General features: G+C 33.9%; 1 protein-coding gene across 1 annotated transcript; it reads right to left on the bottom strand.

Annotated features, from left to right (window-relative positions):
• Window positions 1-1,300: 1,300 nt before the first annotated feature.
• On the bottom strand, window positions 1,301-17,420 carry LOC106687907 (testis-specific serine/threonine-protein kinase 3). Its single transcript, XM_014432071.2, has 6 exons — window positions 17,028-17,420; window positions 15,076-15,254; window positions 11,420-11,569; window positions 5,379-5,628; window positions 1,965-2,133; window positions 1,301-1,891 (listed from the first exon to the last, which is right to left on the bottom strand). Exons 1-6 carry the CDS (start codon window positions 17,385-17,387, stop codon window positions 1,698-1,700), a joined length of 1,302 nt encoding a protein of 433 aa, XP_014287557.1. The 5' UTR covers window positions 17,388-17,420; the 3' UTR covers window positions 1,301-1,697.
• Between the last annotated feature and the right edge of the window lie 1,319 nt (window positions 17,421-18,739).

Here is an 18,739-nt window from a genome sequence, read left to right as displayed (position 1 = left end):
TTGATTTTTTGTTTGAAAATTCCTGTCCAAAGTTGAAAGAAGAGGAAATTTTGAGTTCTGAGGATAGAAGTCATTAAACCGTAATTTTAGTCATAATAATGTATACATTTCAAATCTATTAGCCATCCGCAGTGTGTTAGATGCTTGCCATATACTCAGTCATTTTGCTCAAAAATAAATTTCGTTGGCAAAAGAGTCAATGAAAACAAGGGGTTTATAGTGTTTACGTTTAAGGTACAAAACATGGCGTTGACAGATCACTGATGAAAATGCTTTTTTGGGACTCTGTGGGCTTTGGAATGAATTGATTCGTTAAAAACAACATATCAAAAAATTTGAAAGTGATAGAAAAGTAAAAAAAAAAATTCTTTATGGTTACTACTATGATAAGAATCAATATCTTAAGTGTTTATAGTTTCCTTTTTTGTTTTTTTTGAACACTCATAATATGGAATTTTACCAACCAGTATTAGGTGAACAAATTTGTATTAACTAAGTATTGTAATTACAATCACATTATAAGTAAAAATTAATGTTTAAGTCTGAGGTATGTGTATCTCCATGTTCTTTATTATTATTTCATATATTTTTATTTTAAGAAAATTCTCTAATAGATCGCTGTGTACTTTTTTATTTATTTATATTCAATTTTATTTTAATTAGATGTTCCATATTAATGTGAATGTGCTCCTATTTTCTGTATTATCACATCAGTTAATTATTTTGTGTTTATTGTCTATTAATAAATCTAGTGGGATTTCAGTGGTCACGCTTTTCCTCAAATGAAATTTAATAATGAGTTCATTGATAAAATAAACTTTTGTTGTTCAGAAAATTTAATATAGTAATCTAACATGATTTTCATTATGTGATATTCATTCAATTTTTAAAATCACTGTTGTTTCAAGTAATTACTATAACGTTTGATGTCACTGGGTACAAGCTTGAATATTTTAGTTTAGTATATTATTATAACAATATGAAGAAGATTGTCAGGATTGCGGTCAAAAAGAACAAAAATAGTTAACAACTATTTATTATTTGACGTTTCGCCCCACTTTGTAGGGTTTCATCAGGGCTAAAAAGATACATAAACATATAAGAACATTTTGAAATAGTGAGATAATAAGATACAAAAAGGTAATTTAAGGTAGGGTTAATATAATGTAAAAATAAGTAAAACTTTTCTTTTCTCTTCTTTCTACATATTTTAGTAAAATCGTATTAGGGCTTTGATACTCAACTTCAATGTAATTTTATCAGCCCATGGAAGAAGTTCGGTTCAGATGAGTCCAATTTTGAACCTCCTCGCCGCCACTTATATCATTCAATAAATTACATTTACAATAGAACTCGGGTAAATGTGAGAAGGATTCACTAGTGGATCACTGGTTTGAATAAAATTTTTAGCTCTTTCACCAAAAGTTTTTTTTTTTTTTAATAATCCATTCAACCATAATTTCAGAAGGTTGATTAGTACACATTCACTCAAAATTAAACTCCAATTATGTAAATAAATATAAATATACTTCTTCATTTCACACATAGACAATAAATTAAACAACGTCTGCACTCGAATTTACTTATGGAACTAAGTGGAAGTGGTGAACTGATCTCGCCTAGGTCAATCGGTAATGACTTAAATGGTAAAGAAAATGAGACATATTACGAGAACATGAAGTATTTATTGACGTGTCTTAATGTTTTTTAAACCTGCGGTATTTGGGCCTGCAAAATGGCGGTATTCTTTCTCTAACCCTTGGTTCTTGCGGTTTGTAGTTGGTTAAAGTGAGGATTTTGTTTTCTATGGTTATCACGATATTGGGATCTGGTTGTCTGTCTTCAAAATCTGGTTCCTTTTCCTTTTCGTCGTCTACTTTTATTTTTAAGCCTAGAAAAAAAAGTGTAATTAATTATTTGTATAGTACAAACTTCTATAGGACCATAATAAGTCAAACAAATACCGTAGCGACCCTTTGTGCATAATACGATTTCAAGCCACCTATGATTTAGCAATTGTTCGCTTGTTAAGCGGCGTTTACATGGGCACAGCAATGATGATATAACTGAACGGGCGTCAGGAGTAATCTTCACATTCCTCGGTGGTGATATTCTATATAAGCCCCTCCAATTCTGAAAGTATATTTTATGAGTAATTATAACAGATATATGTAATTATTAACTGTAAATAAATTACAAACTGACGGACTAAATGTTAAAACATACAATACTTCTTGGCAAATGTTTAACAGAACACACTGACTTCAATCATATAAAACTCGTGGATTTTGTATCAAATACTCATCACATAAAATATTTTATCAAGAAATGTACAGAAATGTATGCATACATGCAAGTTAATATCAGATACATTTTATTTTCGAACATTTATATATTTTTGTATCTTTTCACCATTTTTCTGCTTCAAATTTTAACATTTTAATTTAATTCGAGTTAACATTAAGTTAAACATTTTTTTGTTTTGTTGTTAGTATAAGAATTGGGTATATTTCGGTGTTTTTTATCTTATATTTGGTGCGTTTTGGGACTTACGATCTTGAACCAAAGGGCCTAAGGTGACCAAAAAGGCCTCAACTCAATCTTAACCACTCTTCCCTAAGCGACCACTACATTAAACTCAAACTTAACCCTCGACTTTTTTTTTAACGCTTATTTTATGTATACATATGATATAAGATATTGACGTAAATCGTAGACTGGAAATAAATGAGAGTTCTACGCTGACGTCAAGAATAAATGGGTAGGATATAGAGCGAGAGAACAGACAAATGCGTGTAAAATTTGGCGTTCAAAGAAAAGACACTGAACATCTGATAAGAATGATTCCAAGAGCTCTTAACCATGAAGGCCCCACGAAAGACGAAGGCATGGACAATGCTGAGGACCTGGGACCTCTACCCAAAATACGTAGAAGCACCGGATATTCCGGATGTTGAAATAATTATCGGTAGGCTCAAAAGAGTGATGGACAATCATCAGATTTTCCATCTGATCTGTCAAATGATAGTGGAGAACCTCTAATGGCCAAGCTATTAGAACTAATCTATAGAAAGAATATTAAAGCCCTGGAACACAGCCTAATCTTTCCCATCCTAAAGAAGGGTTTATGTACGTGGGTGATAATTACAGAGGCATTGAAGAACATTACGATCAAATGGTAGGTGCACGTCGGAATGAAATATAAAATTCGAGCGTGCGGTCCTCGGAAGCTATCAAGAAGAAATGGGGAGACTCGCTTAAGTAATGGTAGGAAAAACCGACCAAATCAGTTGACAACTAAATGAAGACAAAACAAAATATATGATAATAAGCCAAAAATCCACTCGATAAAAAGATTACTTAAAAGGTAAATCATTTCCGAAAGTAAACTGTTTCAAATACCTCGGCTTCACAATAATTTCAATAAACGATCAACTTACTGAGATCAGACCTGCGTATAACCAATGCTAACAGAGCATTCATCTCACTGCCAGGAATGCTGTGATCCCGAACACAATTCTGTGATAAAACCAGCTCCGATATAGGGCTGCGAGACCTGAGCTCAATCCTGTACCCTGGAAAGCAGAATCGAGAGATTTTCATGGAAAGTCCTCCACACTATCACCGAAGCGATCTGGAATCAAAGCCTTGACAAATGGAGAAAAAAAAAGTATTTGAGAGGAATTTATAGTCAAGTGTGTTGGGTTTCACTATAACAATTTGGATTCTGCAGTGGCACCAGTTCGATTCTAACCTTGGGGGAGGGGAGGTTGACTTATATTCCGTGACGATTCCAAGGAATGAAAACTCGTTAAATAGGTCTGATCTGAAAACTGGTTAAAATGTGTTGATAACCGATCGGCATCCTTCCGTAACTCAGCAGTGGCAAGGTAAAAGGTAAATAAGAAAAGAAAGAAAGGGCAGACCCTCAAGTGGCTAAAGGTCTACAGAGCCAATCGAGATATATATAACTTATGGGTTGTCGGAAGAGAAACAATAAAAAAAAGTAAGAAATTGGGCAGAGTAACAATACGCAAGACTACTGAAATAACACTGTTTTATTCTCTCTCTTAATGCGTCTTATATACACTTTGGTTGTTTATTACATGGGTAGGAAGTATTAAGGCGGACAATACGCCTTGTGGTATCATAACTTTGTATATATACATATAACTTATGATTAGACTGAAAGAGTCACCTACTATCCCAGTGAACGGTTCCAACTGGCTGATCACTTCATGGATGAACGCAGAGTTCTGCGTTCTTATCTTTAGCAATTCAATTCGAGTGTTCTCAGTCACCTTAGAAAGCTGAGCCTCTAGTTTCTGCCTCTCCACTGTTGACTGAGCCAGCTGGTACTCGAGTTACTTTAATTCTTCTGCCGTTTTCATCATCTTAAGTTATGGTCTATAACTCACTTACTGGTTCAAGAATTTCTGCTGATATCGTTATCGGACTCACATTACTAATTGCGTGACGAAAATTCGGAATCTGAAGGTCCCGGGTTTCAGCACCTCTTATGATTAGACTGAAAGATTACCTTAAAATAAAAGGCGTTTCGGGCAGAGTAACGACACAAGGATACTTTAACAACTGGCTTTATTATTACAATCATCTGATATATATAGGAATTGGTTTGTTGTCAAACTTAGAGGTAACTAATCCTACTAGTACAGAGTTCTTATTATTATCATGAGAATATACACAGCTAACTTATATATAATATAATATATTATAGTATAATTTGGATCACTCTTCACTTTTTTGACAGAAGCTGTTATTTATTGTAGATTTAGGCTAAGATAAAGTTTACTAAGCAGAGTACCAGCAACCAAGAGAGCAGTTATGCGTGTAGTACTGTTTTCGAGGTTACATGTGTGCTAAGCGACCTCCCCTTTCGTCATGAAAGAAGAGAGATACCTATACTTCGAAGGGTTCACGTATAGGCGAAATGTGGCAATTGGGCCATACCTTTCAACTTAGCCTCAAAAAGGAGACAGAAGTTGGCTGATGGAATTGTCCTCTGTTGACTAAGATGAACATCATTTCCTAGCGGACGTTCCTGACTGAACTTTTAGTTGCATTGGTTGCATAATAGACGCGCCAATGATTTTACAGAGGACCATCGTCCGTAATAAGAAAAGTGAAAGCTTTCGAACTCGTAAAATGTTATTCCATAAATTTTATCATTTCTTCAATTTTTACTGCCAAATGCTAAAGATTGAATCATATTTTAAAAACGAAATAAGGTGGTCCATTATTAATTTATGATTACTTAAAAAACAAATTGTAAAAACACTTTAAAATAACATTAAATTCTTTAAGTTAATGTTTATATTTTTAACATAAAAATTATACATTAATATAAACATACGTACGTCAAGTTCTTTATATCTCCTAATGGTGTAGGGATACTCCCCAAACAACATGACATACAAGACCATGCCCATGGACCACATATCATCCTGGAACCCTAACGAATGTTGGTGATAACGAACTTCTGGAGCAGTGAACATTAACGTTCCGAAAGGGTCCCTCATTTTATCGTAACACCTTTTGACCATACGGAAATTGGCTAATTTTAGGCGCATGTGGTCAGAAACATAGATATTGTCACTGGTGATGTTCCTGAAATGAAACGTATGTTAAAAAGAAGTCTTCTTTAAACAAATCTTTATAATTCTTTTTTTTTTTTTTTGGAGAGGGGGTTGAGCCCAGGTAAGTTGATGACTTTCATACGAAATATGAAAGTCATCAAGTTGAGTTTTACATGTTACATGCCTTATAATATGTAAACCGTGAATACAAATGTAAACAGTTAGATTTGATGCAGTAATAAACAAAACGAACTCTTATAAATAAGTAATAATGTTCAATCTATTTTACTTATATATTATACTTATAATACAATCTATACTGTACATGTATTCTGGGATGATAAAATACATTATATTGGGCACATATTCTTGGACGAACAGATTGTTTGAAAAAAATGGTTGATTTTGAACAATCTTCTACATCCGAAATTAAATCATTAATTTGTTTTATTTCCTATTTGTAATAATTGTTCTATTTTTAATGTGAGATCAGAAACATTATTAATACATTGACGGAATTTTATAGCCTATGCCTAATAAATTATAATTCTTTTAAACCTTTTTTTGAGAAAAGGGAAGGACGAAATTGAAATACTTATTTTAAACACTCAAACTCAAAGACAGAGGAGACAATATCAAATTATGAAAATCAATCAATTATTTGGCGAAATATCAATGTAGACATTTTAGATTTAGGCAAAGATTGTAAAGCTGAAAACTGTCGAAATATTTACATACTTCAGGTTCCAATATATGTAACATATCTATCTGTCCCTAAATGTAAAGCGGATTCGTTGTTACTGAAGCTACTAATTTTCCTTGAATTGTGATTGAATGTTGAGAACACATCATAAACTTTCAGTAATCGATTATTATCTATTAGGTCTACTTTTCGATATTAGTGAATCATCTTTTTATGTACATTTATCAAATGTGATTTTTTGACAGTAATCTGCCACCTAAAAAAAATAGCCCCAAATAACTGTATCGTTAATTTATTTAAATATTTAAAAAAAATTTAAATATGAAGGAAAAAAACATTTTAATTTATAGTTTAACAATATGTATGGGGAGTGTTGGACTTTTTTCATTGAGTGGCGGTCCCACAAAATGAAAAACTTTGACGCCCAACCATGGTTAGGCACTATCAGACTCCAATCATTGTATGATGTATGGGAACGCTCCAATGGGATTCTCCGCCGATAAGTTAAAAAAAAAAAAAATGTATTTTTAAAAAGGAATACTGATTAATACATAGTAGATGAATAAGCTCCAAGAAAAAATGATCTAGAATAAAAGAAGAGATGGGAAAAAAGGAAAATTAAATATTTTCAAGAGTAGTATTTATGAATAGATTAAATTTTAATAATGACAGGGGAGATTTATATATATTCATACATACATACAATATTTTTACTGATAATATTGATATGAAATACGGTCTTCTGCATGGGGAGGTAACAAGCCCGTTCCTTAGCCTCTTCATTAGCGCTCTGGAAAGTTTTTAAAGGTCCAAGCGCTTACAAGGGATTCAAATCAAGCCCTCCTGTGATTTTATTACACAGTTATTTACCGATGACTTGGTTATAATGACTAATTTCTACATTCCTGTACAGCATAAACTAAACGCGTTAGCCAATAACTGTAATATTTTCACTGCCAAAAGGGTATATCAAATAGATTAATTGATTAAACCAATTAACCACAGTACGTATGATAATTTGAAAACAGAAACTGTTTCCAACTATACCTGTTTAGGTATTCCGATTTTGAACTCTTGTCTTTTTCAAAATACCTTAAATATTCCAATAATAAAACCAGAAAAACCGTTAATTCTTCCTTGAATATTTGTCGTAGAGCTAACATATTTAACTGGCCACAACGTGGAAAAATTAATAAATTAAATACACTCAGAATTTATTTTATTCAATCCATATCTGGGGAGTTGCACCATTCCGATAATACTGAAAAGTACATCTACGTTTCTTCAGAAAATTATTTTCTCTAAGCAAGGGAACGCCATCTTGGGTGGGTAGATTGAAGTTAGACATCACTCATAGTTATTACAATTGCACTTAAAAGGGTTTATAAAATATTACACATGGCCAATAACAATGTACAGCATAAATTAAAACATAATTGAGTAACCCAGTGGGCTAAATGGTTATCAGATTTGAAAATCGAATACTATCTGAACTGTACCCTATATCGTTCAAATGCCTGTTGTATTAACATAATTTAAACATTATTTACATTACCAAGACCTTCAACACTAATTATTATTAATTTGGCTCCACAACTCGATGTTGAGTCTTGGCCTTCTGCATCAGCCTCCACCAATAATGGATCTTGTACGGTCGTCATCCAGTTCCTCACTCCCATCATGGTCCTGGTACCACCACTCTATCGAAGGCGTGGTCTTCCTCTGCGTCTTGCTCCATGTAGCTCCATGTACCTCTGTCACTATTTTCCTTAGCAGATCACTCTCAGCCATCCGAGCAACATGCCCTGCCCACCTCTACTGAGCCTCACAAACAGCATTATCACTTAAGAGAGTAAAATTTAACCCAGCCTACAATAACATATTTACAGTTAATACCGATGCTCAACCATATTTGACAACATATATTCTTTTTCATTAAATAAAAACACTAGTTCAACTACGAATCTTCAGTAAATACATTATCAAAATCACACTCATGAACAAAAACGTACATAATTAAACAATTTAATGAATGCATTATATGTAATTTAAAAATGTCTGAAGATATTTTTTCATATGCTAATAAGCTGCCCAATTTACCAAGACTACCAACATAATCTACCGTATATCACCCAGATCAATGATTTAATAACATCTACTGATTTTTCTATAAATATAAATATTATAAATATTCTTTTTTATATAAACAGTATCCTCCACATTAGAGCACCAAAGGATCATGAGTAGCTGCTACTTTCCAGCGTTAGTCCTTCTCTATTCCTTAACTTCAAAAGGGACCAACGAAATAAATAATATTACATTTTTAATGTTATTGTATTGATACAACACAATAATGTTGGTACATATTTCACCAAAGTATAAAATATTCAATTGCTTATTACAAAAACGTTTTAGCTATAATTAATAGATCATATTTTTTTTCAGGCTTTGAACTATAATGTAAAGAAAATATAAATTTTGTATCACTTCAACCCATAAAGAATCTTGAGTTCATTACTTGGTGAGGAAGTACTCATTCTAACGGTTGCACATTAAAGTGATTAGTTTAGGATTACACAACAGATCAGCACAACCATCAGGTTTTCATTTGCCCATTTTTTAAATAGGTGTACCTCTGGAGGTTCTTCCTACCACAGGATCGACCCAGGGCTATTATAATAGAATCATCCTCCATAGCCGGTATCTACCCTGGAAACTAGAATATGGTATAGGAGATTTTGTTTTACTCACTGAGCTGAGGCATAATGGCCATGGTGGGCGTATTGGACAGTGGGGGTTTTAAACATTTACAGTGCTGTCAATTCGTGGTGGATGCAAGAAGCTTACCCTGGTCGTCATTTCAGTAGTGTTAAGACACTAGGATAAGAAGAAACTACGTCAACTAGAGGTATTACTCTTTTTCAGTTTGTTGTGTTTTTGTATCTTTTATTTGAGGTAAGTCATCAATTAAAGTAAGTATAACACACTGATTAGACAAAATAGATTTTTGAAACATAACCATTTTAAAACAGTGGTTAACTACCTGAAAGATTGAATATTTAGAGTTCAGTTATGGATGTTTGTTGAGAAATGACAATGCATTTTTGACCATGGCTTCCGGGCAGGCACAACGGCCACTAAGTGGCCATTATCCCGGGGCTGTGGCCATTGTGCCTGTATACGTTGGTTTTTTATTTTTATTTTAGTGAACTCATTATGTGTGCGTGTGTACCCAGGAACTGCACTAACTTGCCACCCAACGGGTTGTATGCAGTCTGAGACTTTTGTAGAATGGTTCAGGCATTTTGTGAAGCTTAGTAAACCAACAGAAAATGATCCAGTATTGTTAATATGGGTGGGCACTCTACCCACACTAAAAATATTGAATTCATCAGGATGATTAGAGAAAATCAGACGGTAGTGGTCTGCCTTCCAGCTCACTACAGTAATAAACTGCAACCCCTAGATGTATCATTCATAGGGCCCTTTAATACATTTTATGTTCAGGCTATCAAATGATTCTCAATTGGCACATTTTTATAGATGTTGATTTTGCCCCAGTAGAAGTTATGGAAATTCCTCTTCCGCCACTCACTGCGGCAACAACAGCAACTGCTGTCGGTCAACAATTTATCAACAGGGCTTCTGTTCCATCGTATAGCTCTAGGACTGAACATTTCTCAGGTACACAAGCAATAAAATCCAACTACGATCATCTGTTATTGTCAGCTCTAAAGATATTGTCCCTGTACCTCGAGTATCGGAAGATAAACGCAAGAGCAGTGGTCGGAAGAAAGGTTGTGCTGCTCTGTTATCAGGAAGCCCTTAAAAAATGTTTTTGGTAACAGAAAAAGCTGCTAAAGAAGGAAAACAGAAAAGGAAATTCTTAAAACAAAAGATCGCTGGCAGAAAGATAGAATCCGAGAACAATCATCTTAAGAAACCTGCTAAGAAGTCTAATATCAAGATCACTAAAAGAAATTTGTTTAAAGACTTAAAGATCACGAGTGAAGAAGACGATGCTGAGTACTGAAAAGCTCAAAGGGTCAAATGCCCAGGATGTAATTTGTGGGCTCATAAGCTTTGTGCTGGTGTTGCACTAAAAGATGCCTTCTTATGTGAAAAGTGTGCACCAATCTAAAAATTGCTTTCTTTTAAAAAAAAAAATCACATTTTTTTGTCATTAAGGTTTTTTGAAAACAAATTTCATATATTAACAATATATATATATTTTATTTTTTATATTTAATAAATAATCGTTAACTTAAATATGAGTCCATATGATTTTTTTAAATTTATTTATTGATATTTACTTGATGTATTTATGTACAGTTATAAGTACATCAAGTAAATTTGAGGAAATCATAATGGTATGGTACAAGCCTGTAGAGAAACTACCCAATGGTAGCACTCTAAAAACATTTTTACAATATAAGGTTTCGAGGCCATCTTCTTTTCAGACGCCTCGGAGGATTGTCCGGAATAAAAGAGGAAGCAAGATTAGAAACTAATGGGTTTGAGTGTTTAGGGAGTTTGTAATGGAAGGATTGATATCTGGTTCGGGCTAGATCGGTTACAAATGGAACATTAAGGTCTTTGTGAATGATTTTATTAAAGTGACAAAGTAGGGAGCTTTTAGGATTTTACGAAGGATTTTGGATTGTAAGGATTGGATACGAGAGGAATTCGAAGGTTTAGTGGAGTCCCAGAGCTCAACGCATGTCCAGATAGGCCTTATAATTGCCATGTAAATCAGTCTTTTGTAATGAATTGGACCGTTTGTCTAGTAAGTGCTGTAATCCATATGATTTAAAATCATTTTTATCATTAAGGTTACCAATCTGAACTTGATGACCGACCCACTGCGAGCACAATGGCCATTTGTCACACTTTTAAAAATTAATTATATAAGTAATTTTACTTTGTTTAGCTACAACAAACAAAAATTCGAATATACACTAGAATAGTCAATTAATGTAACAGCAATATTATAAGTTGCTAGGTTGATTTTAGGGTAGCAGAATAAATCAATAACCATTTTGATGGCCATTATGCCCGCTCTTCCCATATATATTATTCTTATGATACTAAAAACATTAAATATTAGTTAAAAATTTACCTGTGACAAATTTTTTTCTCATGGCAAAATTGCAGTCCTCGACACAATCCTCGGAACATTTCTTGGGTTACAAATTCTGGAATTAATTTTAAATTTCTGATCAACTCGGTCAATGTCCCGCTTGTTGCATATTCCATTGCTATGTGTATCCTTTAAATAAAAATATTTAAATAAATAATCATATTTATATTTAAGTTTAAAATTTAATAAAAATTCATTTTGAATATTGTTTTTAAATGTGTTACACATTGTAACGATGTTTTCTGGTTGATCGATTCTAATTGAAATCATCGATGAATTAGAACAACTGTTTTGGACAGTGAAAAAAAAAAAAAAAAAAGTGACTCTTGGTCAGTTAGAAATATAGTGAATATTTTTGTTCTATTGCAATAAAAAAAAATTGTTTTTGTTTCTGTTTTTTAATGGTTTGTTTCTTGGCCCAGCTAACACACAACAATTAGTGCCAAAAGCGGAATTTCGGATAAGAATATGAGAAGGAACTACTTTTTTTTATTGTAGATAGGAAGTGAAATATTGAGTTACTTGGAAGAAGAAGAGGTTAGGGACAATTATCACAGGGTCAGGCAGCGAATTTGGAAGATTTTTTGTCAATACTTAGAGAAATGAAATCCACCATGGATGTAATGAAATTTGGCCAGGAAAAATTTTAAAAAATTCTGACAGTCAAGTTCAAGAACATTGAAAAGGACTTAGGAGGCTCATGGAAGCAGGTTGGAAATGTGAAAATCCAGCTAGATCTGGACTCTGATGTCGAAAAGCAGGTAAAAACTTCAGAAAGACGATATAAAGGTGAGGACGGAGTGGAGCTTTATATTGGGAGAATCAAAAGTGAAGTTAACTTCCTGGAATAGAAGGTTAAGCCTGTTAATACCCGATGACGTATCGCGGATTAACGATTGACTCTAGAGAGAGAGATGCTCGCAACATGGAAGAAGACGCTTTGGGACACTCCGTCGTATGTTGAAGGCTTGATTCTGCCTTCAACATACGACGGAGGGTCGTCATGGGCAATTAATAGGTAGCAGTTCAAGGCAGCATCCTCGACTGACAGCTGAAATGTCCAGGAAGGAACGACTTCCCTTATCATTTTATTTCGAGAGGAGACCTTGAATATTATTCGGAGCGTGTATGTCAACTTCAGTAGGGAACATCAGGACTTCAATAATTTTCACGACAAATTCGAAAAGAGATTGTGTGGCCTTTATCTGAGGCAGGTGCATGGCGATTGGTTCAGGACCAGCAGGCAGAATCGTGGGAAAAGCGATGCAGCACCTTAGAGTGGAAGTTTCTTGACTGGAGGAGTTGACTAATGTTATGGTTCCAGAGGACGTCCGGGGAAAACATGGCTATCGATATTTTCACTGACGGGGTGCGTGGATCTGGACTTAAAGCAGAGCTTGAGATTGCCGAGACCAAAAACCCTCTGTTAAAATGTAGCGAATGCTCAAGATTTTGAAGTAGTCAAGGAAAGTATACAAAAATTGATTGGAGTACAATTTATTCGAAAGCCTAAGAATAAGGAAAACTCTAGGTGTGTGGATAGTCATTCTAGCAAAAGAGATTATAACAGGGAAAGAGAAAAGGACAGAGACAAAGAGGAGAGACATTGGAGAGGCGAAGGATAGGAGACAATGGACAGACGAAGAGATGATGATAGAGATGCTGACGATTATAGATGAAGAGAAAGAAGGAAAGGCAATAACTCTAGTCGCAGGAAATATTACAGCTGGAGAGAAAGAGAAAACAATTTCTCTTAAGAGACAGCTTGGCTTCTGAACCATTTTTTCTCATGCCCTGCAATTACTTTAATTTAAACCTCAGTCGTCACGAAAGTGTCTACTAGAGGTAAAAGAAGGAGAGGTAGATTTTCTGGTTAATGTTATCCTCGTATATTTGGGATTCACTATAATTTTTTATTATTCACAAATATTTGCTATTTCATTGTTTTGTTTTTTTAACCAATGGCTTCTTTGTGGTCATCGAAGGAGAATGCAACGTAAACCTTTCATCAGTCAACACAATGCTTGAACACAGGCCAAAATTGTCAACAGCCTCATTACTCCAGAAAACTCCCTATTATCAGTTCTTTACCGTCCCTTTCATTCTGATCCTTGTGGATGTTGTATTGGCCCAGCAAATGTGCCGAGCATTAGCTCGTAAACCGTCTGCAGCTCTTATCATGGTTCTCCCCCATATCTCCGATACCCATTCAGGGAACTAGCTGAAGTCTTGCCTTGGGGATAAACCATTAGTCGGTTATTGAATGAAATTCGTTGGTATGGAAAAAGTGGCTGAATCTGAAAGATTTCATGCAATTAGGTCATCTTTCTTCCACTGGTTTTCCATGGAGTGGTTCTCCCTCTCCATCTGTATCTTGTGGCGAAGGGTCCTTATTTGTAAATAAATTTTGCTTCCTTTTCTCTATAATTTTTGAGGAGGATTATATAATTATTATTATAAAGTTTTATTTGTTTATCTTAAAATTCTGGAGAGTAATATGTGCATCCCTGAAAAAAAAATCGGGACGTCCGGGAATGTAATGGATTCTTTAATAATATAAATATATGCTTAGTTTTGACATTTTTTAAAAAGTATTCTGCAGGTTTAAAGCAGAGATGTTTTTGATCCAATTTTAAATTTCCAAGATCATGGCTTATATCTTCTAGATATTATTAGATTTTAATTCCATTGAAGTTTCTAAAGACGAAGACAAAGAGCAATTTGTATTAAACTAGAGTATTGCTTTGATTAGCCTCCAAGACCTGATGTGAAAATTGTAATAGGTGATTTAATACTTATGTAGTATATATAATTCACATTACAATCAACTATTGGTAAGCGTAGCATCCAATCCACATGAGCTTGAGAATGATAAAGTTTGCATATTCTAAAGGCCCGGTAGTAGGAAACATAGTGTTTATTTAAAATAGGATACTCAATAGGAGATCAAACGGTGGTTTTCTACAAATCAAATAGACAACATTTTGATGAGAACGTGTTTCATTTCTAGTTTCATAAATGTGAGGGTTCAGATAGGACCTTTTATAGATTCACAATCACAATCATATCATGTTCTTCTGATAACGATTAAGAGAAGAAATTGTTATCGCCCGAATGCAGCGAAGTAGTCCAACAGTAGACTATTAAAAAACGTATACTACGGGCTTTGATGACCAGGCTGTTAAACGCCCTTTCTAAACTAACAAACAAAAACGTATACTGAAAACAGAGAGCAGTTTTATGAAAAAATATGAAATTCTCTCGCCAGTGCGAATATACTAGCCAGGCTAGAGTGATATGGATGGAAACAATTGCTGAGGTTCAGGGATAACTGGGCCCTAATAAAGTACGGACTAATACTATTAGTATTGTTGATTCAACTTGACACAATTACAGTGACTTGTACAATAGTAACTTGTACTTTAGTACTTTTTAACTCCTGTATCATCCATAACCATCCCTATTATGAAAAAAATAAGTATTAGTGCAATTACCACATTGTTTTTATACTTGTACTATGAACTATTAGCTTTCATTATGAAACAGGTGATTAACTTTGCAAGAGGTGGTCAACTATGCTTAGACAGAACGTAGATGAATAAAAGGGCCGCATAAAATGAATAAAAAATACTCACTCATCTTCCAGTAAAAAGCTTTCGTAGATCTTCAATACATTCTTGTGGTGTAGGTTTATGATGGTTTTCAAGTCATTTGCCATAAATTCGCACCTTACTTTCTTCAATTCTAGGTTCCGATCTGGTCTGGGTATAGTTTTTATGGCTACTTGGCAGTTAAACTTTTGTGAAAATGCATGCTAAAAAAAAAATGTTATTAGTCAAATTTATTTTCTGACATGAAATAATAGTATGAAACGGATAAAATGATAAAAAGAAACAATAAATTTGAAAAAGAAAAAAATGCAATCTTTCGATTTTAAAGAGATGAGACATTTTTATGTATTTATTTTATATTCCAAAAATGTGTCAACTAAACCTTTATTTTATAGCCTAGTTTATTATATATTTATGCTACTTGTAAAAATAATAGTTCGGGAAGGATGGCAGGTGTATCTATTTCCTATCTATGGTTTTGTAAGAGTTCTAAATCAGTGCTATTAGATAGATTTGAAGCAGTTATTGAGTCTCTCTGAATCTGACGAAAAGCACTACTGTAAAGTATACAAAAAAGAGACGGTAACGGGCAATATAGGGAAGATAGTACCATCTTCACTGTATGGACCCTCAGGACCCAGGCCAAGGACTCAGAAATAAATTGCCCTCCCTTAACTTCCGGGAAAGATAAATTAAAACGAATAAATAATTAGAGACGTCGTTACAGGGGAAACAGGGTGTAATACCCCACAATATTTTAAAACCCGAAAAGTTGGGAAATTCCACATTTTCTAAAAGTGCCAAAATTGAGTTGCAAAGAGGTATTATACTCAAAATTGTTTATAAACAGTATTTAGAGAAGAAGGAGGAAAAGAGTTATATTCGAGGACACTTTCTCATTCCTCCAGCAAATTAAGAAATTCAGTTAAATTTTTTTTTTAAAAATGTTTGTTAAATTTTAGATTTTGCTCTTTTCCCTTCCAAAAATTATAGCAAACACGTGTGAATTTGACCTATACCAGCCAGAACCGGACACGCCCTTTCCTCATCAGCCTCAGCAACGGGAGTAAACATGCGGGCATCTCGTTTAGCTTTAGTTTCTGCTTATTACCAAAAACCATAAATTGTAATATTTAATGTAAATGTCCCAAAGATATGTCTCAGGGCAATCCTTTTCTTACGATTCTCCAAAGGTTTAGTTTTATAAATTTAATAACCACTGTTTTTTTTTTCTCCAATTGAAGCGAAAAAAAACATGGAGATGTAATTTGTAACCTCCAAAATGCGGAGAATATGCGCATATCACGTCAGTCTCCTTTTCCTAGCCCTCTTGCAAACCCTGCAACCACCTCTTCTGGGATCGTCCTCTATTGCGCCTTTATGCCGATAATGAAATATTATTTTTTTTGCCTCTCTTACTCAGACACTCTTTTTAAGTACCCATACTAATGCTGTTTTATTGTTTCAGTTGTGTTGTGAGTCGTTTTTTCTTGATGTACATAAAGCTTGATTCAATGCTTTCATAGTATAAATTTCCATACTACCGCTAACTGTAAAGTTAATTATAGGTTAAATAATTGAATTGGTTCCTTAGATTGTTTCTGCAACTGTTGGATAGATTAATAAAGGTATTTTACTTAAAGCTTGTCTCATTTGTTCAATGTCATCAATAGTTTTGGGTGTCCATTTATTCTTGGTTTTATTATCCAAAATTATCCAGATTTTCAGATATTCCTGCGGTATGATGTAGATGCCTACGGTCGAAATTTACCATATCCTAAGTAAGTTTCAAAATCTTTTATGGTTACTGGTACTTTAAAATTAACAATGTCACTCTTTGAGTAATAGGACTTGTACCATTCGACAAAATGTGGTAACCTAAATATTTTATTTTTCAAACTTCTGAATGTTCTTTTTCTTTACTTATGAAAATTATTTAGTTAAAACAATACTATGGAACTGATTAACAAGCATACCTTCACTGTTGTGTCTCCATCGTAAATAGTTATTGAACAATGATACCCCAAAGTTTCTAGGGGTTCTTTGTTTTTGTCAGGATCCAATATGTATATTAGATTGGTCTCGCTTGCATATGGCTCTGGAGCGCGTGGTAATCGTATAGATTCTACCAATTCGATTTCTCCCGGTGGACTTTTAAATTTTGTCAAATGTCTAACAACCTTAATTTCCTTAACCACACTGATTTTAGATTTAGTTGATTTCCTCATTGGCTGACCCTCTAATAAATTGTAGTATCTACGGATGATTTGCAGTTCGTAACGTCTAAATCTTTTCTGGGATAAATCCCGTTTTTCTTTTTTTCGATTATTTAACATTTTGACTATTACTAATAATTTGGTTTTTGTTGAATAAAATTTCAAATATTACTGATCAAATGTTTCCCTAGTGATTAGATTTTGCTTAACAATGTTATTACCTAACAATAGGATAATTTAATGTGATGAAATGATTTGTTTATTTAAAGGTATTTAGTCAATGAGAAATATATTATTTGAAAAAATATATAAGCCAATAAATATAACCACCAACCTCACGGCCTCTGGCTTAACGTGCCATAATCGACGATAGCCAATCTTCACGCTGTGGGAAAGCGTTCTACAAATAGAATGGTTTATTAAGTTTATATATAGGTCATTTCACGTCAACTGAACACACTTTTGAATCTTATAGAATATAAATAGGTACATACGGTATAGATTATACATTTTATGGAAGAAAGTGAAATTTGATTCAGATTCCACCCGTTTTTGCGGTTAAGGACTGGAACATGCAAAATATCAAGTTTTGAAATTGTTGCAGAAAGGGAAGCTTGTAATTTTGCTAGAGAAAAGTGATGGCTGTCATACTAAATTATATTTTATGCTCTTGCATATGGTAAGTGACACTACATAGATTAGGATAAGTTACTGATTCTCAAAACTAAAAACCAAAGTGGGGGCGGTGGCACCCTGGAGTGCCCTAAGCGTATGTCAGGGATGCCGCAAGCGAATAACGCTTTCTCAAATTATTACAAAAAAAAAATAAAGCACTTTAAAATTAAAATAGCAAATATATAGTACATTCCAATATTTTGATTGCACTGTTTGTTTGTTTTTTTATTTCCTGTATTTTCAACCGTTTTAAGTATAATAATGCTTACATTATCTATATTTTAGCTCGACAAGTATGGTGCGATTTTTTTCCTCACAAAATGGGGGTGCCACGATTTTTTTTTAAACTTAAACTTTCTGCTTTAAAGTGTCGGGGTGGTTGTGTTAAATTTGACTCCAATAGATAATGTTAGGTGCTCTTGCCCAGAAGGCCTCGACAATGCGTCCTCACTTAGGTAAGGTAGTTGATTAGGAGGTGATTAGACAGAATGAGACATACAGGTGCCAGCCGTAAGTTCTTTGAAGATGGTAACTTCGTTCTACCGGGTACTATTTCTATAGTTACGAAGAGAATATTGGAATATATATATAATGGCTAACTAACCGCCATAAAAATCAGTACTACAAAGAAGGAACATTATAAAACTCTAATCAATTATTTTAATTCAAAGCATTACAACTTTCATTGCTATCAACTACGCGATGAAAAAGCATATAGAGTGGTCCTAAGAGGCCTTCATTCAAGTACCCCCACAAGCGAAATAAAAAGTGGATTAGAAGAAATAGGACATAACGTC

The sequence above is a fragment of the Halyomorpha halys genome, unplaced genomic scaffold (assembly GCF_000696795.3).
Source record: "Halyomorpha halys isolate HHAL.00 unplaced genomic scaffold, Hhal_1.1 Scaffold1024.1, whole genome shotgun sequence".
In the NCBI taxonomy this organism is placed as follows: Eukaryota; Metazoa; Arthropoda; class Insecta; order Hemiptera; family Pentatomidae; genus Halyomorpha; species Halyomorpha halys.
The sequence above is the reverse complement of the archived record's forward strand: the minus strand, read 5'-3'. Positions and strand labels throughout refer to the sequence as shown.

Coding starts and splice junctions, on each gene's coding strand:
- LOC106687907 (XM_014432071.2), bottom strand. CDS start 17,387: ATGTTAAATAATCGAAAAAAAGAAAAACGGGATTTATCCCAGAAAAGA. Junction 5,629..11,419: donor GAGAAAAAAATTTGTCACAG/GTAAATTTTTAA, acceptor GTTTCATTTCAG/GAACATCACCAGTGACAATA. Junction 1,892..1,964: donor ATGCACAAAGGGTCGCTACG/GTATTTGTTTGA, acceptor TTTTTTTTCTAG/GCTTAAAAATAAAAGTAGAC.